This window comes from Chrysemys picta, chromosome 2 (genome assembly GCF_011386835.1).
Source record: "Chrysemys picta bellii isolate R12L10 chromosome 2, ASM1138683v2, whole genome shotgun sequence".
NCBI classification, from domain to species: Eukaryota; Metazoa; Chordata; order Testudines; family Emydidae; genus Chrysemys; species Chrysemys picta.
Window position 1 is genome coordinate 263,807,353 of NC_088792.1, and position 26,427 is coordinate 263,833,779.

At 36.5% G+C, this 26,427-nt stretch overlaps 1 protein-coding gene across 8 annotated transcripts in view; it reads right to left on the reverse strand.

Annotated features, from left to right (window-relative positions):
• Positions 1-2,314: 2,314 nt before the first annotated feature.
• The window catches only part of TRPS1 (transcriptional repressor GATA binding 1), a 253,118-nt gene continuing 229,005 nt past the window's right edge, over positions 2,315-26,427 (reverse strand). For 6 of the 8 annotated variants that reach the window (XM_065586054.1, XM_065586050.1, XM_065586051.1 and 3 more), the window contains 2 exons: positions 13,397-13,519; positions 2,315-6,665 (listed from right to left, as the gene is read on the reverse strand). In XM_065586054.1, coding sequence (XP_065442126.1) covers positions 5,604-6,665; positions 13,397-13,519 — 1,185 coding nt within the window. In that variant the 3' untranslated portion in view covers positions 2,315-5,603. The remainder of the gene's footprint in view (positions 6,666-13,396; positions 13,520-26,427) is intronic. The other 2 variants (XM_065586055.1, XM_065586052.1) reach the window with 1 other exon arrangement.

Consider the following 26,427-nt stretch of genomic DNA (forward strand, 5'->3'; position numbering starts at 1 on the left):
ATGTCGAATAAAAGGGAACGATCACGTCCTTAACTCAGGATTTGGTCTAATGTATTTTGAAGCTCAATATGCTTCTCTTTAGGTATTTTCTTGTTTAGCCCATTCTACCTCAGTCAGCCTTCAAAGATAGGGGTGGTTCTAGGCCAAACCACTCCTTTTATCCAGGCCCACTTCCTGCTTTTCCCTTCTGGCATATCTGTGCTGTAGTGACATTACATTATTCCCATAAATGATGACGTACACCTTAATTATAACTGGTGGTAAAACTTTATTATTCAAGTTTAGATGTAACAGACATCTTTGCTGCCTGAAGATTGTTTGCATAAGAAATACACCAAGAACATGTTTGTGAGTAGAAATGAACATGCACTATGAGAAAAAAACATAAAACATAAAACAAAAAAAACCAACAACAGAAAACAAAAATCCCCAACATATCCATGTTTTGTAAGGACAGGACAAGAGCCAACATTCTAGAGTCAAATCAGGGCTACAAGTTTAAAGGTTTTTTTTTTTTTTTTTTTTTTAAAGCAACATGAAATCATTCCATATGAAAAGACATTTTCCCCCTGCTGGTGAATTCTGCTGTAAGTAAAATTTCCAATGGAATTTTGAGAGGTTTCATCTTCCCCACCCTGCCCTTCTTTCCATTAGGCGCTCAGATACCATGGTGATGGGCACAGTTGAAAAACCGGAATACAACACAATATATGGCTGCTGCCACACAGTGTTTATTCTAAGCATTTTGTCATACATTTACTAAATGTATTTTTAACTAAAAAACTTGTGATATTTATCTGGTTGGGAACCACTAAACTTTTTTTTAGTGTCTAAAGAAGAGACAAACCACGTCACCCCCGATATAGGCTATGTGTTATTATTAATTATATAGTACCCCAACAGCTGCCAACTCTTGAGAGCTCTATGAATCTAATGGGTCCCAATAGGTAGGAGGGAATCCCACTCTTGGGTGGAAAATTCTATGCAAATCACCCCTCCTGGCCCACTCCTTCTTCGTGAAGTACCTGTGATTCCACCCTGCCAAGTTTTTACATAAGGAAATCATGGAACTAGTGTGACTTTTTCATCTGTTGCCTTTATGGGAGGTAGGGCTGACAAGTCTATTGCTGACACCTGCCACAAATAACTTTCTCCACTGGAGTGGAGAGAAATGCATCCACCTCTCCTGGTTCTGTAGGAGTAAACCTGTAGTCTCTTTCGCTTTTCCTGACCAGTATTAGGAATAAGATGTCAAGTCAGCCAAGAAAAGTCAATACACAGGCAACAATGGGAAGATAACTACAGAAGAAACATGTATTTTTAAATAGCTGTAGTTGACATGGAACCCAAACAGATAGTAGAATATATCCTCTAACATGGCAAGCAGGTATTTCTGTCTAATAAATAATATTGCACAGTCAGAAGATGGGCTGCTGAGCCTGTCTTTGACCCTCCCACCATCTGCAGGTGCCAAATTGGGTCACCACATTTCATGGCGTCTACATTTTATCACTGTATATTTATCTTAGTGCTGATCTTTTGTCCCCTTTTCAGCTTTTTTCTATCAACTGATCTAAGACACCCACAGAATTTTTCATCCATCTCATCTTTTAGAGATGTCTCCATATTCCCTTTCGTAAGGGCTGGCGCCATTTATTTCTGGCAGAAGAAGGGGGCGCAATGGCTAAAAAGTCTCCAGCTTCCCTCCTCAGACTCTATGGATATTGAGCGTACCATATTTATGAAGATTTAAGGGGAGATTTTCATAGTAAACAATGGCAGTTAGGTACCTACCTCCTATGGAAAGTGAATGAGAATTAGGCACCTAACTACCGTTTGTGCCTTTGAAAATCTTCCGATTAGTCCGGCCAGCAATTAGTTACAATAGTTCAACTTGCAAGAGGTGCTGCAGCACCGTGCTACACAGGATATTAATCCTTAATCAGAGAGAAATTCTGAGATTCTTAACTAAGGGCAATGTTCCTCCTCAGGCATTTTAAAGATAGACTTGTTTTGACCTATGTTTTTAAATGTTTCTACTAACTTTGGGGGCCCACGTTAAGATTGATTTTAAGAAACAATAAGCGCCCACAACGACAGTTGGATTTTATGAGTTCTTGGAAATTTAGGCCCTACGTGCTTCAAAGCTGAGCACAAAAACATTGATGGTTTTGGAAATTTAGACCTTAATGTTTTGGAGTTGTACATTGATTTGAAACAAAATGCATTATGTCCAGTAGGTCTGTGCCATCCCAGGCTTCAAACTAAGAGCAATTACTTAAGTCTTTTTTTTTTTTTTTTTTAATTTCACGACTTTCATTTTTCTCTTCATTAATATCACCATGTGGGGAGGGTGGAAATCCAGGCTTTTTTTTTTTTCTTCCCTAAAAAAACTATTTTTACTTCAAGAGAACAGGTTAGAACAAAATGTCATTTAGAAGTAGAATTTTTAGAACACGTCAATGTGTCATGGCGAGAACAGTGGGTACATTTTCAAATTTAATTTGTACTCTGTAGGTACAACGTTAACAGTTAAAGGTCTAGCCTGTGCTCTGCACTTACTCCTCATGCCCAAACCTCACTATGTGTATTGGCTGGAAGGTATTTCCCCCATCTTGGCTTCTGCTTTGAGTTTAGCAAGAGGCGTAATGAAATACAGGTCTGAGCACAAATCTTTCTGATGAACGTGTGCACTACAGAATATTTTCCATAAAGATGCAGCTTCCAGAAGTCAAGAAGCCACAAGAAGTGCTAAGATTTATAGGAAGTATCCCAACACAGTAATCGTGCCAATAACTTCGAGGCGGTCACTTCAGATGCCAATACAGCTGCTGCTATTTAAGCCTAACAAGTTTTTTGAGAGAGCTGATAAGGACACACACTGGGCCCCTGACATAACAAGAGGAGAACAATCCATTTCAGTCCACAAAAAACAGAACTATTGTTGGAGAACAATAGTCAACACAACCAGTCATTTCCTGGCACTGGTATTAAGCAGAAGATTCATCTTAAAAAACAAAACAAAAAACCAACCAAACAAACAAACAAAAAAGAGGGAGAGGAATGTGGCACAATATCCTTTGCTAACCTAGAACACCATTAAAGGGTTATAGAATTCAACCATGAATGGTGAAGAGGGATTGTCTGTACACTTCTCACAGTAAATGTGGCTGTTCTGAAAGAAATGGGTGGAGCAGGAAGGAATGCAAGCCTCAGGTTGAACAATAGCCTGTTTGTGCCTAACAAATTAGAGGGATTGTTCAATAACTTTTCATCCGTGTGAAAATGTAACACGTAAAATACTGCCAAGGTCAGCAAGACCTTTGGTGATCAGCTGTGCAAGTGCTTCTCATGCATGGCGAATTTCTTGCGGGCTGCTTTAACTTGGCACATTTTTCAAAAGACTATCAAAGTGCTGTACGTTTAGGCCAGTTCCTCCCCATTTTATACTTTCTCCAGCCCCTTCTAGACATTTCCCATCACCTTCCATTTCATCCTCCAACCTCCCAGTTTTCCCTGGTTATGTGTCTCATAAGTGCACCAATTTCTAGAAGGGAGAATGATGAATTTCATGTAAGTTAAAAGCAAGAGCCTTTTTATAGTGCTTTAGTGTCAATTACATGGAAGTCTGAGATAGGTGGCATGTAAGTATGATCAGAATAGGACCCTTTACATATAATCTCAAGTGAAGGATTTAGGCCGGATATATTTTTATAGAACATTTTAAAAAATAAAATGCATGAATAGAAAAAAAAAGGCATCATAATATTAAAAAGACATTTTAAACTTCCTTTGCTGAAACATTCATGAACCAATTGAACTATACCTGCCATTCAACCTTAAGGAACTCAGACCCTGCACTGAGAAAAAGAAACAAACCCAAACAAAACAAAAAAGCGACTGCATAATATTGTAACAATGGAGTGCAATGCTACTACAGAATGCAATAAAAACATTAGCGCTGCGTAGTCAAACAGCGCTTATCGAAATAATTTCTGAAATGTTTCCTCTGAAACACAGACAAAGCAATAAAAAGAGGATATATGTTTATCATTTTAAGCATAACAATGTGAGTTAAGAGCTTAAGAATACAAAAGTACTTGGAATGAATAGTGCTACCCTTTTTTTCCTAAGTAGGCATAAAAATATTTTCATTTCCTTCTTATTTTTCCATACCATTAATATCAACAAATGTCATTCATTTCATGTTATCGTTTACAACTTTAAATGCGCACGCACAAAAAAAGATACCTACTGCAATAGAAATAGTTGCTTCATTACCTTGTTTGCTACATTTGCAAATGTAAACAGCGAGGCAGAGCCAGAGCCGACTCTAATGCATGATGGAATATCTTTGTTGCATATGTACACGGTAGAAAATAATTATTCAATATGTCAGGCACCATTATTTGAAATGTAATACATTAATATTTACTAGAAAAATAAGTTTTTTTTCTATTTGTTCTCCCAACTTCTTTAATGAAATAAGTTAATCTGACAGTGCATCCAGTAGCTTGTAATATCTTCTACATCCCTGTGGCAAAATAATAAACTACTGGTTGGGACATTATAATGAAAAATTATTAAAGTCAGTTCTTTTATACTCTTGTAGCAAGCATGGAGGCTTGACAACAGCACCTTTAACCAATTGTTTAATATTTAGTTATTTAGCCCTATTTCCCTGAGCAGTTATGCTGCGGAGCTTTCCCTTCATGGATAGTTTTTACAAAGCTTTAAGTATTAAAAAGTACTATGAAGACATATTTAATGCTACTTAGCAAAAGCTGGTATAGATTTAGCGAAGAGATTGACTGGTACATATACCAACATTAAGTCTATGTAGAAGTAACTTTAGATTCCAAGGTTTAGAAAGCACAGGTAATCAGAAAAAAAAAATACAGCAGGTTACCTTGTTCTATGCAAATTAAGCTCAGAGTGTGGCTTCTATATTAAAGACAATTTATTGGAGCAAAACGGTTTAGTCTACACTATGCCAGAAAAGGTGTAGTGATAAAATGGTAGCTAAAACTTGGTTGAGTCTGACAAATGTCTTGATGAAACCAACGCCAAAGCTCTGAGGACAAGGTGACACTAAGGCATGTTTTAAGGCAGAAATTAGCCCAAATTAAAAATACTAAATGACTTCTGGACATTTGTATATTTAAGAAGTCTATTTCCTATATACAGTGTGCATTTGTTCACTATACACCTGTCAGCAATATATACAAACATACATTTTTGTATTCTAGCCAGTTACATAATAGCAAAAGTTTTAGTTGTCTGGAAAAAAAATGGCCGTGAATATTTGTCCTGATTCATTGAATTCTAGATAGTTTTGGTGAGCCATGTACCAAATGATTATACTTTTTCCTCTCCGGCCACCATTCAATTTGTTTTTCCTTCTTGGTAACCCTCTCATTAATAATAATAACAATAATAATAAAATAAAAAACAAAAGAAAAGAGAAAAGAACAAGGTATTTTATATTGGATAAGGCATGCTCTCTATATGAAGTGCTTTATAGGTCTTCACAAGACATTACAAGCTATTGAATTCCCATCAAGGAAACCTATTTCTGTTTAATTGTGCTAAGTGCTAAGGTTTTACTCTTTAGGTTTTCCATTCTTTTCAGCTTGTGCATTGTTCCTGTGTAGGCCCCTCTGGATGTGAGTTGTAAAGTCATATTTGTCCGTGCAAAGATACTGGCATATGCTGCACTGGAAAGGTCCACTGTCGCCATGGCAACTCATATGCAAAGCATACATCACTTCATCCAGAAAGACAATGCCACAGTGCGCACACTTGGTTGAAAGTTCGTCTTGAGTACTTCTATCAACTTTCTCTATTTTTAGTACATTCAAGGGACCTTCATTTTTTACATTTGGTGGTGCCTTACTTTTCTCCTTGGAGGCACCATTTGCAGTTGGCCCAGGTCTGGAATGCTTTATCGCCAAATCTAGAGGAATGTCATTGTCTGATCCGACAGCTGAAAAATGAGGAGGCAGATTAAAGGTGGGATAAGGCACATAGTTTTGGCAAGGATTTGGTAGGCCAGGCACATGACTCAAGTAGTGTGGATTCCCAGGAACGGACAGCTTATATTTACTCCAGAATCTCAGCCAATCAGCTTCACTCTGAAAGTCATTGTGTACAAATGGAAGTCCAAAGAGTGGATACTGGTATTTTTCAATAGGGCTTCCAGGTGGTGAATAATTTGGGTGCTTCGCAGGTCTCATGTATTTTTCTATTGGGCTGCCTCTCTCTGAGCTTCCTTTCCCTTCTGATATCGATGAACTATTTCCTGGGTCTCCAGAACTTTCCTGAGGACTTTTTATCTGAATGTGCAAAGGTTGCATCCTTTTGTGAATATCCAGAGTTTGACTGACCAATATTGGCTGCTGAGAAGAATGGCTTTTAGTCAATGAACCCTGGGCCTCATATTTACTCAGGCTGGGAAGCTGAATTTCTCTCTGGTGACCTTCAGTTAAGTGATCATCTGACCTCCTCTCTAATGGGCTTCCATTGACTTGTTCCTCACCGCTACCCCTCTGATGTTTGTTTAGCTGCTCAGTCTGAAGTGCCTCTGGGTTAAGGCGCTTTCTTGTTCGTCTCCTAATGATCTGCTCACCATTGTTCTGCTTAATGATGTTTAAAGGCCTGGGAGTCTGCATGGAACACATACATAATAAATAAAAGAAACACATTAAGTAAGTCTTAGTGACAATGTTCATGCAAATCTAAGTTGTACTTGAGTTAAGACCCACATTACAGGAAAGCTTTAGGGAATGTCTACTTCTACCAGTAAACAAGGTCAGCTAAAACTTTGGAGGCAAACTCTTTATTTTAATAATAAAGCTTCCAACTGATGTTTATTGTTACCACATTAAATCTTCCATCTCATATCAGTTAACATACTGTATTTGTTTACTTAAACAGTCATTAAGTGCCCAACCCAATATGTGCTCAGTGCTCTCAACTCTCCCTGATGACAAGTTCTGTATAAGAGCTAGGTAGTATTTATCATTAATTACTTATTATTATTATTATTACTACTACTACTACTGCTATTACTATTATGTTGGGGAAGTCACGAGGAGTGGAAAAAAGATGAAGGAACCTCAGGAAGGGAGGAAGGTAGGACCACATCGAGTAAGGTAGAGGGACGGAGATACTGAAGTCTTCATCAGGACAGAGAGTACTTAGTTATCCATTTGCCATCTGCCCCAAAGATGCAGTGCATGTGGAGAGAGAACTATTATGAGAGACCTCTTATGTGAGCACTGAAAGCACTTTTATAAGAAGCAGAAGGAGCAGGGGGAGGGACCATAGTCAGCCCTCTCCACAAGAATGTGGTGAAAGATGGTGCTGAAAGATGATACATGCCACTCTATTGGGCAGACATTAAAGGAGAGCAAGAACAGTCTAAAAGTCATTTCAGTTCGGCATTCTGGTAGCTGATGTTGATCTCAACCAAATGTGCACAGAATCCTAGGGTCGCTGGGGGCCTACAGACTGCTCTATGCCCTGCCCACTTAGAAGTGTATTTGGATTTTTTCCCCTCTCCTTAATGCCATGTTAAAGTGTTGATTAAATTCTGGACTAAACTCAATATTTTGAACAACTGGTGCTATATGTGCTATATTATAATTTATATATCTATAAATGGATAACTTTAAATTAAGATTAAAAAGTCCAGTATTGGACTTCATTATTTTTATAGAGCTATTTTCTATCTCGACTTGCCATCTTCATCTCCCCTTTCACCTATTTCTCCCCCTAAAGTCGCCTCATTCTAATGGTTAATTGCATCCTAGCCACAGCTGCTACTTGTTAAGCTGTTACTTTCTATTAAAAATCTAAATCAGAAGAAATATAAACTTTGATTTAGACGTTTAATAAGTAGTAAAATTTTAACTCAGCGAAAGAGCAGCAACTGAAACAGAGTTACCTCTATGGGATAGCAGCAAGTCTAAAGTGGACAAAATTATGTTTAAGAGAAAATTAGAACATTGTAATATAGATATCATGCTATATATTGGATAATTTACATTATTAATAATCATTTAAACATGCATTAATAGGAATATATACTTTCTAATATTAGCTCAAGGATCTTTTCTCATCATTAAGACCATCCTAAGAATATGTCATAGGAGTAAAAAGGGTGCTCGCTGCTGTTGAACTTTGCTTCCTCTCTCACACTCTTCTTATTTACCCACTGTATTACATTTTCCTAGCAGTATGGATTCCTGATCTGGTTTGACTGCTTAAACAAAATATTAATTTTAACTCCTCATATTACAGATGTGTGAGCCTGTAAATGATTAACACACATGACTTTACTCATGTGAGAAGAGTTGTTCACAAGCCTACTTGCAGGAGCAGGTCTTTAAAGTTATATGTCATTAAGGGTATGTCTATACTGCAATCAGACACATGTGGCTGGGCCGTGCCAGCTGAGTTGGGCTCGTGGGTCTAGGGCTTAGGGGCTGTTTTATTATGGTGTAGAGATTTGGGCTTGGGCTGAAGCCTGAGCTCTGGGACCCTCCCACCTTGCAGGGTCCTAGCCCAAATATTTACACTGCAATTAAGCAGCCTCTTAGTCCAATTCCCGCGAGCGTGAGTCAGCTGGCATGGGCCAGCCACTGGTTTTTAATTGCACTGTAGACATACCCAAGTGTTTAACATATGTGCCTGATCCTGCAAATACTTAAGCATGTGAATTACTTTACTCATGTCACTGTTCTCCAACTAAATTAAATGGACTACTCGCTTGAGCAGAGTCACTCACAAACTTAATAGTTCACATGAATAGACAGCAAACAGATGGTCGATATTTATGGACAGTTCAAGATATACAGAAAAGTGGGATCTCATTTCTTAAACTATACTGGAGCCCTCAATTTGGTGAATAATAGAAAAAAATAGCAAATACTTTATTTAAAAAAAAAATCTTAGATTTGTCAGATATATTATCACATCTTGTATATTATATTTTTATTATGATAATGTGATTTGTGAATAATTTGCCCAGCTCTCTACAGTTGGTCAAATTATTAAAAATGTGTGATTAATTTATTTTAAAAGTATCACAAAATTCACTGAATACATTATTAGACCTCTTTGCTGTTCAACATGATGTGAAATTGGGGTGACCTGACTATGCTAAAAGAAAGTACGTCTGATACTGAAGTTCTTACCCCAGTGCAACTCCCACTGAATTTGTCTGGGGATCTGATCTGACCTGAGTAAGAACTGTTGAGGTAGGTCATGTCATCCAAGGCTGATTAAGATTAGAGCGATGCAAAATGAATAAAAATACAATATAATTCATGGCAAAAGCCAAAATGGTTACATTCTGGTGTTTTGAGAATGGAGACACTATAGGAAAGAGATCCACTTTTTCGTGTTTACAAATCTGCACACTGTATATTCTTGAACATACCACATTTGTAGTGAGCTAGATACAATTTTCATCAATAAAAATGTTTTTAAAATTGACCAGTTGAAAATGACTATAAATGGTAAAATGATTGTGTGTATTTGTAGGTACCATGATGAATTTGTGAGGTTTTGATTGAAATGAGCAACAATGTGCACTGTACCATTTCTTAAAAATAATTACAAATTAATCAAGAGTATCATAGAAGTGCTAATGTGAACCACAGGAAAAGACACTAAAACACAAACATTTGCCAGTCACTACTAACAAGTGGTATTTGAGAGTTCTCCAACAAATTTTACCCAACACTGAACTGTTTTTGCCAAAAAATATAGACTCAGGTTGACAAAAACTCTTTTCGAACTTGCCAAATTGTTTCAATCAAAATCCCTCTTCCCCCACCCAAATAAAAAATCAGAAAAAAAATCAAAATGTTTTGTTTCAACATTTTTAAACAAAATGTTTCAATTTTTTAATGCAAACAATTATTTGTCTTGAATTTTATTTCAATTTTCTGTTTTGAAAAGGTACCACCTCCCCCAAATCTAATGAACAGAATGTTTCCTTTGACCTGAAATGAATTGTTTTGGAGGTTTCAATTTGCCAAAAAGGACAAAAAAATTCATTTTGGCTGCACCCCAAAATAACTTTTTTTTTTCCAGTTTGGACACCAAATCAAATAATTATTTTTTCAGACAACTCTATCTGAGATATCAGACTTATCTGTTATTTTTAATACAAAGTATCATAGTATCTTATATACAACTGTATGATTATCAGTGGCAAATATTGACATTATAATGGTAATCACTGTACATGTAGATATTAAGCATCTAATCAGAGTTTGGTGATTAAAGGTCCAAAGCTTGCAAATGTGAGTAATTTTACTCACAAATGTAATATTGTTTAATTTAATGGGTTTGCTTACATACACAACTCACTTTACTCACATAATTAAGTGCCTACAGGATTGGGCCCTTAGTTAACAATCACATATTCCTAGTCTTCTTTTATAAACAATCTGAGTAATGTTTGATTTTCCAATAATAATCACAAAAGTATATTCAACCTCCATTTTGTATGCAGAATAGAACTATGTGACATTTTCCCAGTTCATTTGCCAAAAAATGCAGTTTCAGCTTGACCAAAACTATTTGTGAATTCAAGTCAAATCTAGTGAATATTTTTAACCAAAAATTATTTTTGTCAAAATGTTTATTTTTTGACATTTTCAAAATGAAACATCTGACTTTTCATTCTGAAATGGCATTTAAGAAATGTATCTAGGTTTATTTTTAAAAACCAAACCAAACAAACAAATAAATCCACCCAGCAAACAAACAAATGAAAAAAAAAAAAGCATAAAGGACACCCAAAAGTGAAACAAAACAAAAAGAAAAAAAAAAATTTGGTCGAACAAAATGCTTCGTTTGACCCAAATTTAAAATTTTTGTGTTTTCATTTCAGCAAGGAAAACCAAGAAAGTCCCATTTTCAGTCAACCCAAAACAATTTTTTTTCAGATTTTTGGTTCAGCCTCTGAACCGAAAAATCAATTAGATGTTCATCTTTAATAAAGAGATTTATATAGAAAACTGTATTTCACCAGGTTCATGTATTCTTTGTCAAAAGAAAGTCACAAGATACTGTATTTTGTTTAATAATGTTTAAGAAATTATCTCAAAAGAATTATTTTCTTATTTAAATTATTTCTTAAATGAAGTATCAGAGGGGTAGCCGTGTTAGTCTGAATCTGTAAAAAGCAACAGAGGGTCCTGTGGCACCTTTAAGACTAACAGAAGTATTGGGAGCATAAGCTTTCGTGGGTAAGAACCTCACTTCTTGCATCTGAAGAAGTGAGGTTCTTACCCACCAAAGCTTATGCTCCCAATACTTCTGTTAGTCTCAAAGGTGCCACAGGACCCTCTGTTGTTTCTTAAATGAAGTCAGTTTACACTGTAGTTGCTCAGTTATCATATCCTGGCAGAGTGGAAGTTTAATTATTTTTTTGGCCTTTGATTGGCCAAAGTTCAATTAAAAGCTTTAATGTCAGTGCCCATTAAACAGCAGCTTATTGCTATGCTTGAACAATGGAGCTAAAAAATAGTGTTATCTTTGCACAAGCAATATGCTAATAAATAAAGGGTTTATAACTTACTACCAATTACTACTGTTGGCAGCACACATTTTATGTGGATTATTTCCAATGGGTCATGGGGGTTTTATGAGGTCTTTTTATCTAAAAACTGAATCTTGTAACTCTGATCTATTCATTAGGTTGTACTGATAGTTATGGTAAAATACCAAAGGGTATCATTTATTTTTAATAATGAACATGAGATATTTTTATAGAACACACAAAAAACAGTCAAACCTAAATATCAGATCAGTGTTCAAATGCAGAATTGTCTTTCCCTTCAAAATCTCTTTAGCACATTCACAAGGCATGAATTTTCTTTAAAACAGAAAACATATTTGGAACTTGAGGAGAACTCCATGAGGATGTTGTATTCAGACAGTTCCATCCAACATGGTAACCACAGATCATTAGTTGCATGTCAGTCCAGCTTGTCCCAGGATGATGTTGTTTGACTGGTTGGGTTGTTTTGTATCTAAAAACTGTTCTACTTAACCCCAAATGACAGCATTTAGCAATTAAAGTTGACATTTTAGATTGCTGGTCAGGCTGCAATTAGAATATTGTAAAAAAAAAAATATTTTCCACAAAACAGCTGCAGTGGGACTTGAGTAAGCAGTAATGTCTGATGGCTTGCACACGGGACTGGATAAGATTTCCAAAAGCACCTGTGTCCCATTTTCAAAGTGACGTAGGCACTTACAAGCCAAAGTGGAACTGATATTTAATGGATCTTAAGATTCTATGTCACTTTCAAAAATGGGAAGAGGGTGTTTTTGAAAATTTTGCCCTGGCAACCATAAACTCAGATTTCTACTCTTGGCTCTGAGCCTAACTTCACACGTTGCCTTGGCAAAGTCCCAAACTCTTTACCTGAATTTCCCCATCTGTAGAACAATGATAATTAATCATTGCAACATCCCTGTGAGGTGGGTAGTTAGTTAATGGGTCCAATTCTGCTCACCTTCCTCTCCCAAGTAATTCCATTAAAGTTAGTAGCAGAATTCATATAAACTCATATTTGACATTTGGGTTCCATCCTTGAAAATTCTGAGTACTTTGGCCCCAATCCAAAAAAGCACTTAAGCATGGCTTTGCTGAATCACTACCAGAGCGCTCAGCACCTTTCAGGATCAAGCGCAATATCTGAAAGATGGGAAGTAACATAGATAACCAGTGATGATATTATTACTTACTTCATGCCCAATCTAATAAAATGCTGAATTTTACCCCTGCAAAGTACTGAATGCCTTCAATTGAGCAGCTTCAAAGAAAGTTGAGGGCTCTCAGTATTTGCAGTAGATTATAAGCATCACACAGATTTGGGCTCTGTATATAAGGAAAATAAAACAATACAACTGTAAGATATTTATTAAAAGAAGGGAAGGGGGGAAAAGAGAAAAATACAATTATATAGGCAAGAAGCAATGTTTCTATTTCTGATTTCTAATTTTAGAAACTTTTTTTCTGGACTCCTACATAAATATGAGTTTTGTTCAATTTGGAGAGCTTTTGTTACAACATACTGTATGTCTTTAAATGAAATTCCCAGAAAGGAAACCAGTTTTCCTTATTCTGTATCAAAATAATTAAATGCATCACTGGTGATCTCAAACATGTCTCTCCACAGCATCCCAGCTTGTTTCATAATGAATCACATCTGATCCCAAAGTGACCATACTGAAAAAAACCCTGTTAGGAAATTAACTGCAGGCCAGGGAGTGGTAGTAATCATACAACCAGACAAGACCACAACAGCCCAGCTTCAGCTTAGCTGTATAAACCTTTTTCCTGAACAAACTAGTAAGTTCTTCCTACCGAATGAAGCTTCTGATAGAGGCCACACGCATTGCATACATATCCACCATTTGCATTCTTTCGCCAGAGAGAGGTCTTTGTGGTCAGGCAATTGGCACAAAAAACTCCTGAGCCTCTACGTCTCTGAAACAGGAAGAAAAAAAAGAGATAGGTCAAAGGTGAGTCACATGATCTGCGGAGTTAGGACAAATCAACACAGGAGTTTTGTCTCTTGACTGGCAACAATGACAGTATAAAACCACACTTCCCATAATGAGGTCAGGTTCAATTGTGCTTAATAGGCACCACTGATTTTCATTATAATTAACCCTACAGTGATGGATGAGGTGTGTGAAACACCAAAGCCTTTTCAGAATAACAGCTTTAACTTTTTGAACTTTAGGTTTTGTGACTTTAATGTTGGTTTCTAAATACTGAATTCTGAAATACACTCTTTTGAAACTGACAGTAAACACTCTGCAAAGTTTTGCTGTTTTGTTCACTGTACTTCCATTGCAAAACATTTTTTTTTGTTTGCTTTATTTCAAAGTGCGATCAGCAACAAGTCTAAAAATACATCATTTCCAATTAATTCCAGTTTGCATCTGCTCGTACCAGTTCCTGTAACTGAGCTTATACTTCATTAACAGAATGCATGACTTTCAATTACAGTCTTTCCCACTTAATTCTAAAATCTGCATATACTGCCACATATTTCCCACAGCCAACTGAGAAGCAGGAGTAACCTCTGCCAAACAAATAAGAGTACAGTGATACTAATGAGACATCTTTGAACTTCATCCGAAACCCAGACAACATGGTCTCATCAATGGATTGATTTATTTATTTTATTTTAGTCTGACAAAGAAAGACACGGAACAGTTCCTCCAAATACAAATTGATTTTTAACCCAGGCTGAACTCTGCATTCATCAACTTTAATAATGCTCCAAGAATATTTAGAAATAGACACGTTTATGAGTATTGCTTGTTACATTTTTTCTATGAAATAATGATTTCATTAAACTTCTCATTTAAACAAAAGTAAGGCTGTGTTTGTGGGCACAAATACTAACAAGCAGGAAATGGAATTCTTTAGCTGAAAAAGAAATCTGAATTTCAACTCTGCTCCCCACTTGCAAAGAAAAGAATTTAATAAGAAGTCTTCATGTCAGATAAGAATGGGTTGGTATGGGGGAGAATAGTCTGGGTGAAAACTAATTTCATTATAAATTAAAAATTACTAATACTATAACTCAGAATTTCAGGGTTTCATAAAATTTAAGTAATTTATTTAACTTTAATCCATACTGTGGAAGAGTGGTATTCATGCCAAAAAAATACAATGGTTATAATTGTACTCTGATACATTTCAAATGGAAAGCTTTCTGCAGACATAATTTTGGCTTCAAGACTGGAACACTTTCTTGGCATTGAAAGGGCATTTGATTCATCGGGTGTTTCACAATGTATCACTAAAAAGACCTGGTGAGCAGCCAGTTCCCTATAGGGTAATTTTTCCATCCAGATGCAAGTGCTATCAGAGGCCCTCGTCAGCTAAACTAATTATGATCTTGCATTTGCTGATGCCTGCTCACTCTAACGTTCGACATCCTCCATTAATCATCAATACAAGGAAAATGAATGAAACGTAAAGAAACGAGGGCCGGTAAGCTGCACAGCCATAAAAATCTGAAATGAGTGCAATAATTTAACAAGATTGGGGAAATGTTTTTAGTGAGCACAAAGTCAGGCGAACAATTGCCCTTTTAAACCAAGAACACAATTTTGTTAGTATAGCAGATTGTGCTACTTTAAGGTGATATAATCAAATCGAGATGGTTATCGAGATAATCTCTCTTTCACCCCCTCACATCATCCCCTTACTCCTTCCCCTAAATCAGAATCAGCTTTTTCTAAATCTGGATGCTACAAGTCCAAACTATATTCGACAGAGTTCAGCAAATGCTCAACATAGTGCATTTGTTAAACGTAATCCATGTTGGGAATGCATGTTTACCTAATAAGTAAATAACTGCATCTCATTTCTTTTGTGGCTACCCAACCAGCTTATCTTTGCCAAACTTCACCTGGCTGCCAAATTATTTTCCTTAGGGTGTAATAAAAGTTTCACTAAACTAACTCCAATTTGGTCCATATGAAGGTTTCTAAAGCAAAACAACTTTATATGGCCAGGATGCAGATTCTATTGCGGAACCACTGTATTATTCCTGGTTTTTCCTTCTTGAGAGTATGAGTTCTTGCTGTGGTGTGTTAAAGAAGGTGGAGTATTAATTTGAGTGAGTCTATCCACCCTTTTCACTGCCCTGTGCCTGATGGCTGCATGCAGCAAAATGCCCTCTAACAAGGTAATGGAAGACATAATATATATAAAATTATGACAAGGTAACCCAGGCTGTAGCATGTCCAAATAGCTTTCTCACATATATTAATCGTGGAACCGAAGGTGCACAGAACTCATGGAATATTTACACCCCACCCTTTGTTAGGCTCTATGACATTACTGTAGCACAACATTGCTCAAAAGAGTAATTTTAATTATTATTAATAAAGAAGGAAGATCCTGTCAAGGCTGTACATTAATTCCAACAAAATAAGATAGTGCTTAGTTTTGAATAAGTCCCCAAATCTATAGAAAACAGAATCACAAAAGTTATATCTCTGCTGACTTGGTAAATACATTTTTTTTAAAATATTTTTTGAGATTTTCAAAGCAGTGCAGGGGATTCAGCTATACATCCTCCACTATAATTAATTGAAGATATGTGGATACATTCCCTGCACTGATCTGGAAATTGCAATTACTACCTTTAATTCATTTAGATTATTTTTTTTACATCTTATTTCTATGTCACTTTCAGTTCATAGTAAGATAATCAGAGATAATCTTCCTTCCATCTGAGGATCTCAGTATGCTTTAGAAACATTAATGAATTAACCCTCATAACATACCAACAAGGCAGGTAAAAAAATATTATCCATATTTTTTTAATACCAGTTGTGAAGCAGACACACAGAAATTTTAAATTGACTTGTTTGAGGTCACTTACGAAGATTGTGGCAGAGTCAAAGCTCCTGACTCCAGTTCTGTTTATTAACCAATAGACATCCTTCATCTTAAAGTATAACCAAGGTATCATGCTCACGTCTTGTAATAAAACAAGGCAGCTATTTTTATAAGCATACATTTGTTTACCTTAAAAACATCACCGTTATGTAGTTTTCTTCTCCTAATGAAACCAGTCTTTTAACAAAGAAAATATAAAAGTATCCTTTTTGCTCTCTCCAGATAGTTTCTGTTGTTTTTAAAGTTTTATAAAGGCTGATGTCCAGCACAGATTATCAAAAATATTTACTTTGTGTAACTTTTGTTTTTAACCCATATGTGTTTTTATGGCTTGAACCAGCCTAGTTTTTAATATACAACCTTTGTGTTCGCTAGTAACTTCCAGTGATGATGGCAAATTCATAGCATGGATCCTTTTTCTATGTCCTTTGTTAAGGAGCAGTCATTATAGCCCCAGGTCAGCAAAACACATACTTAAGTTCATCCCTCTGCAGCATAGCACTTATGTAAATCCTTACGGCCATCTGACTTAAATAAGACTTATGCATGTGCTCAAGTGCTTTGGTGAATATGGGCCTATGGCAGCAATTAATAGAAATTTGTTGTATTCTGTTTTGGCCTTTCCTTCTTATGAACACATATGCTATCATAGCCACAACAGTGTCACAACAGCAGCCTGGGAAAATGATAGTGACATAACCAGTCATAGGGTTTGAACCACAGACAACAGGTCTAATTCTTCAAACAATGCCACCAATAGTAATTGGAATTATCCATGTAAATGTCCTGTACATTCTTGGGAGAATAAATCCAAAGGGTCTAAATAACTAAAATATGTGTCTACACAATCAATCTTCAATCGTCTGTATCCTTATAAGCGCTATATAGTAATCACAAATCCTGAAGGGACCACTATAGTTAGGAGTCCGTCACTGTTTCCATTCCAGTTCCTAGATTTGGGTGTTTAATATCTCGGTTGTCTCAAATCACATAGGGCTGAAACTTGGCACACAGGTTTGTCAGCCCAGATGTGGCTATTTTTTTGTACTGAAAACTTTATTTAAATCAGTTCAGCTGTTTATAATATGGAGACTGGCCAAAAATGAAAAAAAAAAAAACCCTCAGGTTTTTAGAAACATTTTGACAAATCTAGGGCTGTAAAGGCTTAGTTTTAGAAAAAAGAAAAACATCTTCAAATCTGACTAGCAGCAAGACAGCCACATGGTTTATTATTTTGAGGGGAAATACTTTTATACAATTAAACTATGAAAGTTTGTAATTAGTCACTGAGCATGTGCAGTAGATCATTCTTTCTAACTGTTTTCTATGAATAGGAACCATATTGAAACCATGTAATTGCATAACATCCCTTGATATGCAGATTATTTACTCACATTTTTTATGGTTTCATATCTTGGCCGTTTCAAATCAAATCAGTCTGAAACTTGGCATACATGTTGTCAAGCCTGAATTTCCCCCACATATTTGTTTATCTCCTTAAGCTATTCTTCAGTTTCCAATACTTTATTTAAAACAGAACTTAGTATCAGTACTTTTTAATAATTATAAAAACAATATATAATATCAAATGAATAGCCCCAGTCCATTCATTAGGAGTATTTGCAGAATCAGGTCCTTGTTTTAGAAAAGTAATAATGCGCACTAAATAGTACTTTATAATTAAAAAAAAACAGTGCAGCTTAGTACAATTTGTGATTAGAGCTTTGCAATTATTCTAGCAGTGTCACTATGCTTTATGCTTGTTACACAAGCACTTAAAATATAATGAATTTATGCAACTTATGGGACTTAGCTTAGAACACACACCTCTTTCGCCCCCCTAACAACATAGCCAAAACTACTGCTTAAGAACTTTTGGGCTTTAGCTAGCTAGACTAAGTAAGGGTTCTAATACTATTCTGGTACCAATGAAAGACATTCCTCCTTTCAAAATTCATGTCAAAGGATGCTTTTTTAAAACTCAAAAAGGCTCCACAGGCATCACCCAAACATTTTTCTTTCATCACCAGTCTTGGCCTGCTTTGCTGATTACTTTCACTTCTCCATCAGGCAATAATGAAGGATGATGCCTGAATGGGATTCTTTGACATTTCTGGTTTTCTATTGTGCCAGAAGTGAAACATACTGCAATCTGGTTCCAGAAGACAAGATACACAGAAATCATAAATAGTACCACAGGATGAGTGTATCTGGGTGTTGGGCTGCATGATACTCTCCTCCATTAGGGATAAAAGAAGGAAACTTTTAGCCCTAAAATGTTCGACTGCATGCTCACTGCACAATTTACAAACTTTCCTAAATTTGTCAAAACTGTTTCCCCTTCCAAACTTATGGAAGCCACCACACATCATCAAGGGTTCTGTCCATATGCAAATTTTCAAATTTTAGTTGCTGTAGCCATGTTTACAAGTTAAAAAAGTAAAGTGTTTTTTTCTGTGTCTTCATAACGCAAAAGAATCACCTTCAAGAATAGACCAGAGAAAATTTCAGCCCCAGAGTTTGATTTTTCAAAAAGATACAAATCTAAAAAGGGAGTTAAAATGGAAATTGTTTTCAACTTTAATTAGGAGATACCAATTGTCTCCCGAAGTCATGTCAAAGTGCCAAACCAAAAGTACTCAAATATAAAATACCTACTCTCAGGAACAACATTAGGAATTACTTATTTTGAAAATGTGTGGTGGAGAGGGGAAAAGGAGAGGAATGCCAAGAGAGAGGTTAATATTACATGCATAATTCAAACTAAAAGTTTAGTAGAATTTTTGATGGCTTGATGCGATAATATCTTTCAACTTCTGACAACACACTCTGCATTGACAACTATTAAGTACAGGAATCAATTCTTAGGGAAAAGCAAAATTCAGCAGAAGTATAGAAAGATCAGATATTTAAAAAAAATAAAATAAACATTAATATCAGAGCAGCCTTTGAAAAGTCTACTCTCCCATTCCCCTGGGGAAATAAATATTTTGATGTGCAAGTAAAATTCATTTCAGTTTTTTATAGCGTCATAAAAGAAAGCGAGTACCTGGGCTGGTAACATATTTTGTAAGATGTCTTTAAAGATACAGTACCTTTCACTAGTGCAAAAACAAATAAATTAAACCTGGCAGTCCACCTCTCAGTTAAAACAACAACAATAACAAAAGCATTACTGTTACAACTGGAGAACACTTGCCAGTCAAATCAAGAAGAAAATAAACAAACACACAAAGCAGAGATATAAGTAACAGTAAGCACATTTGTTGTATCCTTCATCCATTCCCAATTCCCCACTCTTTCTTTACTGTCTTACCCTGCCAAATGATATTTAATCTTCATCTTTACCCAGGAAGATGCTGATGTCCAGCAGTTACATTCTAAGTCCCACAGGCTGGAACTGATCATTATTTAATTATTGGTTAAGAGCTATACAGAGCTATGTGATTGCATACAGAATCATAATAATATGTTCTGTGATGCATTACCTTTTCCTTATTGCATTTAAGCACTAACCTGCGACATTCTGGAGCGTGCAGTGTCTCTTCCCAGCAATGCAAATTACAGAGGAATAACTGTAATTTCATATCTTCCCCCAAGATAATACTGTGAGGACTGACATAAAAACTATGGAGACATTTGTGCGGATTGTAAATTTTTTGGCACTGAGGCTATTTTCTTATTAATTATGTGTGTGTACAGTGCACTGATAAGCTATTAGAAGTACTTTCAATTGGAGATATTTATTAGCATAGTTTACAATGAGTTAAATGATTAACTGATGAAGCATTGTTTTAAACAAGAGCGGTTTCTTAAAACTGCCATTGTAACTAGATTTGAAAAGCTTTTCAGGGCCTGATCCTGCAAGCTGTTGAACAGCCTTAACTCCTAGTGAGGGCACTAAGCTACAGCTACTAAAATATGGTGTGGGCCTGCTCGGGCAGAGTTTTGCCATTGACTTAAATGGCAGGAGGATTCAGTTCTCCATGCAGGTAAATCTAATTTCTATTTTTAAAAGTTTTAATAACACTATTAAAAAAATTTACGCCAGAAGCCTGAATTTTCTTAACAATAACGATATCATTTTGTAATGACTGAAATCTATTCACAAGGGGAAAAAAATCCTTCTTCAATAACTCACCGAGTCAATTACACAGGAAAGTACTGTAATAGGCTGTCCCCCGTCAACTAGCTCACGTACACGACTTCCTTTTCAATTACCAACTTGTCTGCATTGCCATCTGTAAAAACGAACACATACCTTGTGCTGCCAGTTTCTGCTCTTGCACTTCCATTAGTGGAACTGGCTGCAGCTGCTCAAGAAGAAAGCACTGATTGTCTTTGTTTTCCTAAAGCTTAGTTCTATTTTTCTCCCTACCATGCACATATCAACTCTAGATAATGCATTGTCTCTGCCAGGGTGCACTCAGAAGTACTAAGGTCCCGTTTAATTTGTGATCTGTTTTTTCTTCATCAGAGTATAACGTAGCAGAACTACCTAAGAGCCTCTATCAGTCTCTCCATCACCTTTAATACATTCACACCAGAACAGATTTTATCAGTAGCTCAGTAACTGTTATAAAAATAACTATGTGCTACTGACTAGTCTTTTTCACACATTTCAAAATCATATTGAACAGAGCACTGCAGCTGTTTTTAAATTAATATTTAAGGACCAATGGAAATTAAAAGTAATTAATTTTAGGATTAATAATATTTCATGTGCAAAATATTGAGTATAATATACTAGGATAGAACAGATAATCATTCTGTGTGTGTGTGTGACAGAGAGTGAAAGCGAGAGAGAGAGAGAGAGAGAGAGAGAGAGCGAGAGAGCATGTGTGTGCGTTTGTGCTCTGTCTCTCACCTCAAATACTGACTATAAACTTCTCCCCACTAATGATTTGCTGAAAAGGAATCATGCTCTATTACATTTCTGAACTACTGCCTAAAAATCAGGCATTAGTACACACAGATTACTGCTTCTTGTGTGATTCCTTGTGTTTTGTGGCTGCTGCAGCATAAGCATACTAAGAAAAATCTCCAGATGAGATTTACATCCTTTATATTAGTTAACAACATTTTAAAAATAACATCAGAAAGAGTGTAATACAACAAACACAACAGTGATTTATTTTCAAGCAACAACTGTATAAATTATCTTCAGTACCAGTCCTAGACATATTAAAGGAGACATCACAAAAGCTGGAAATGGTTCCTACACTTTAATTTCTTTAGCGCTAGATCAAAATGTTCAACCTTGGGTGTTTAAAGTTGGGACTGTAAATCTATAATTAGGCACTTATATAAATGGAAATATTTCCTGAGCTGCAGAGCTTTGTCAGTTGAACCATTTATTTAGATGTCTAAATGTGGAGTTAGGTGCCTAAATTAGGCACCAATATTTGAAAATGTGGGCATAAATACATAGGGAAAGACTCTTCATTTATCTCATGAAATAATTGCATTGGTCAAATGAACCAATAAAAGTGTAGGAAAGATCTGTCCATATTTTTTTAATATCCCTTAGTTTTGAAGAGCTGCAGTAGCAGCCAGCAGACATTTGCAGAGCTTAGCTAATGTGGTAGTTATTGAGAGACCCAATCCTGCAATCAATTCATGCTACAATGAGAGTTTCAAGCTTGAAGCTGCTGGAGTTCCTGCATCTCACCGATTGGTGTCAGGTTCCCACTTCCACAGAAACGGACATCAGATGGGCAAGATATGTTTTTTGTTTTTTAAAACACAGCCATTTAAAAAGCATTCCCTGACCTTATTAAAGCCTATTTGATCTCTGTTAATAGAGAATGGATCACAAAGCACTGCTCCCCCTAATAGGCAGGTTTTGAGAGTAAGAACGCTCAGTTGCAGATTTCAGCCACCAGCTTCCAAAACCAGAGATGGAAAAGCTCTTAAGGGGTAACAAAGCTACTAAGTGACTTAGAATCCTCAGTCCCATTGCCTGTAGATGGGACTTAACCTCCTGACTCACTTAGATGCTTTTACAATGTTACCCAAAGTCTGTCAATTAAATCTTAAAATATTTACAATTTTACTTTTTGAAATGATTTTCTAAAGTGTATCCTTACCCTTGATCCAATTTTTAGACACTCTTTAGGACAGTGGAGGAAATTTTAAAAAGGCACAAAGGGCAGGGAGATGCTCGACTGCTATTGCAGATCAATGGGAATAATTTGCCTAACTGACATTTGAAAAATCTTTCCTGGTATCTTTAATCTTAAAACATTTAATTTCTTAAAAACAACAGCAAAACACTTCACATAGGGCAGTTTCACGACATGCACTTCTTGGGGAGTTAAAGGAAATACCCCTTCAGTCTGATGACTCCCAATCTCCTTGAGGCATATTGGTATTAGGGTCAGATCCACATCCCATTGAAATCAATAGGAGTCTGCCCATCTAGCTTTGGATCAGGCCTTTATTGCAAGCCTTGTCATGTGCTATTGCTACAGTGGTTTCCATTAAAAAAACAACATGTACCAATCAATATGAAACAATTACCATAGTTATTTCCTATTGTAAGCTTAGGGAGGACAATATGGCACCAAACCTAAGTGGTTAGATCTAGCCTAAGCATCTTTTCTATGTCCCATGATCTTACTTTAAGCAAAATAATAGATTTAGGGATAATTTTTATATTTTATATTTTTATACCTATTCCACCTTTAAGTGGATAAACTCTTCCCTTTTTAACTTAAACTTTCTTTAATATGTGATGGTTTTGGATCAGATATAGAGGTTTTTCCTTTTTGTATTTGTTTATGTACTTGGCTTTAAAAATAAGAGCCATAAAAATTCTATTGATAGGATAATGTTATTAAAATAGAAACTTATCAGGGTTCAAAACCATTTCCACTATAGAATATGTACAGGTGATAAATTATTTACAAAAGGCCTTTCCTATTATCTACAGTCAAAAGGAAATATATTGGGAATGGTTAAGAAAAGATTAATAAAACATCAGCTATAAGGTCTACAACAATTATAGGGTATGTCCCCTAGTTCATATTAAGATTTAAATGCAGATTGTTTTGTTGCAGAATTAATTTAGGGTATTCTGTGGTTTTACTTATAAATACAAAGAGAGAAGGAAAAAGAACAATTTCCCTACCATTATGGAGACATTTCTTCTTGAGCACTTCCAACATCCCTTCCTTTAACAGTCCAGGATTTTGGAACGAGTGAAGAGAGCAAGTTCTGTTCATGACACAGGATGTGTTGGGAGTTTGAGGCCAGTACAGGTATACAGACATTCAGTCTGATAGGATGTATTCAGTAAAGGTATTAGTTCAATATTGAGTCACAGACTATTAACTAAAGACTTCTAAAAATCTATGACGTAGTATAGGACACTATACAAAAATTGATAGTTTATCATGAAATCTAAGCGTTAATATATCTGTGCAAAAACCACAAAAGCAAAACTCTGGTGGTTAGTATTAGGAGGGAAAATCCCTAGATTCCCCATCAAGTTTGGTCCTGTGGAGGTAGCAGCGTTTGTGATTATTTTCTAAATTGGCTTGACTCACGTTGAATTATTTGTTCAGGAACTTAATTCAGAGCAAAAAATTTGGGACAGACCTACAGCATAGTAAAGGAGACATTTATTTTGATAACATATCCAAGTAATAATTTGAGGTTCCTCTTTCTGTTGCCATGCTATGGATTTGTGTATAATGTGTTTAGTGCATTTTTATACACAAACATATACACACAAACACATGAGAATATAGCTACAGCCCAATTATTTTTATTTTATTTTCAGACTAATATGTTTCCAATGTCTCTGGTCTAATTGCTACTTTCCCTTTAACATTAAAAGAAAGGGGCACCCTCTTAACTTGCTCAAGGCAGCAGTTTCAAAGTTCACATAGTTAGAGTCCCTTCTTACCGCATATAGCCTGAACTGCACTGAAATGATTGTTTTTAATTCCAGTTGGCATTGTGAGCCTATTGCTGGCAGCAGTCACCATTCTGTTAAATGGCATCAGTTTGACATCAGCAGTATGGGAGCCAAATGTAAGAAACCAAGAGTGCTTTTTCCATTGTGAGTTCTTTACATATAGGGTGAAATTTACCTGCATAGTGTTAGGCCTTGGCTACACTCGCGCCACCAGCGCTGCGAGAGCTCTCTCGCAGCGCTGCAAGTACTCCACCTCTCCGAGGGGAATAGCTTGCAGTGCTGCGAGAGAGCGTGCAGCGCTGCAGGCGCTGATTATACTGGCGCTTTACAGCGCTGCACTCGCTGAGCTCAGGGGGGGTGTTTTTTCACACCCCTGAGCACAGCAAGTGCAGCGCTGTGAATTGCCAGTGTAGCCAAGGCCTCAGAGTAATCAGGCTTTATTTGGGAAAAACACAAGGGATGGGAAGGTAATATTCATGAAAACCAGCACCAAGGTGGGACGGTGAGGTACAAAGCAAGCCTTCCTCAATTGTCAGAGCTAATTTACCCTACACTCTTTCTGAGGTACCACTAAGGCAGCTTAAATGAAGTTGCCTGGGCAGCAATGCATTGTAAATGCATTCAGTGCCCTTGCTAAAGCAAATGTAGAACAGCAACTCATCAGCATAATCTTCATGATAGGTAAATATTATTGCATCCATTTTACAACTGGAGAAGCAAATGTGCAGAGATTTATATGATTTACCTAAGTCCAGTGGCAGAGCAGAGATTAGAACTCAAAATGAACTCCTAGGTCCTGTCCCCTGATCCGTTCACTAGACTATGCTGCTTTGGTTTGTGTACAACATTTTTGTGGCTTCCAGTTCTGTACACTGAGCTCCCAAACTGCTGGTGCCACAAATGATATGATGTCACCCTGCAGCCTGACAATTGCTATTATCAGTAGGCTCAGAAATACCAGTTTGAAATTAAAATGTTAGTCCTTCAACTTCCCATGCGACTAATGTGTGGGCAAAATGGATGGAACTTTTCATTAAGAGGCTACATTCAAAATCATTTCTGTTGTACTGGTGAAACCATGGCTCTCATCCTCCTAAGAATTTTCTTTTAAATTTGATTCAATTTTCTTTAGCAATGAATGTCAAATTTCTCACTCTCTTTGTATATTTATTACCTGGTAAAATCCTCTTGGCTGACAGAAGAGGTACTGAGGACAGGAATATATTTACAAACTGCAAGTCTGATATTTAATCAATAAGCTCAGAATTTTCTCCTTGGGGGGAAAACCAAACCAAACACCCCCACGCCCTCCAAACTCTGCAAATCTTGGCCAAATATCTTCTTTCAGGGACTGAACAGGGAAAAGCTCTGTTCTCTAGAAGTGTTACAAAAGAAACATGTATTGCTGTCTATGCTGTGAAATAGGCTTTCGCACCTTGTGGCCAGTAAGGTAGAAATAGGCCTGGCTATCAAAACTTAGAACTATATCATTCCCTTGTAATAAAATTGGCAGAAGGGTATGAAGGGCATGGGAGACACTACAAGGTTCACGTTGTGACAAATGCTCCACCCAGCAAACAGGGTTTTGCGAAGGCCAACACCACCTATCAGTGGCAAGCATCCTTGGTGCCCGGGTCAGTCAGCCAGGGCATGGTGCACACACAGCACTGTTGCTCTTGTGAATAACCCCCTATCTATTGACATATGAATGCATGTGGCAGAAATGGGTTTTTATGGGAAAAGATCATTTTAAAATCAAGTCACTTGTACAGATGAGATATGTTAATTCTCTGAGGGGTTATACTTCAGATTAATTCCTGTCATTAGCCTCTAGGGACATTATGTGCCTGCCTTCTATTACGAGCACTCCTGAACTAATGGGCAATGTTCAGAAAGTACTGGACAGTAGCAGCAAAGTTAAACAAAGTTTCTTTGCTGTATGTTCAACAGAGTTTTGTTTTGGGTCTAATTCAACTCTAACTTCCTTTGCCTAACAAAGAGGCAAATCCTGCCCTATTTTATACCCAATGTAATCCCATTG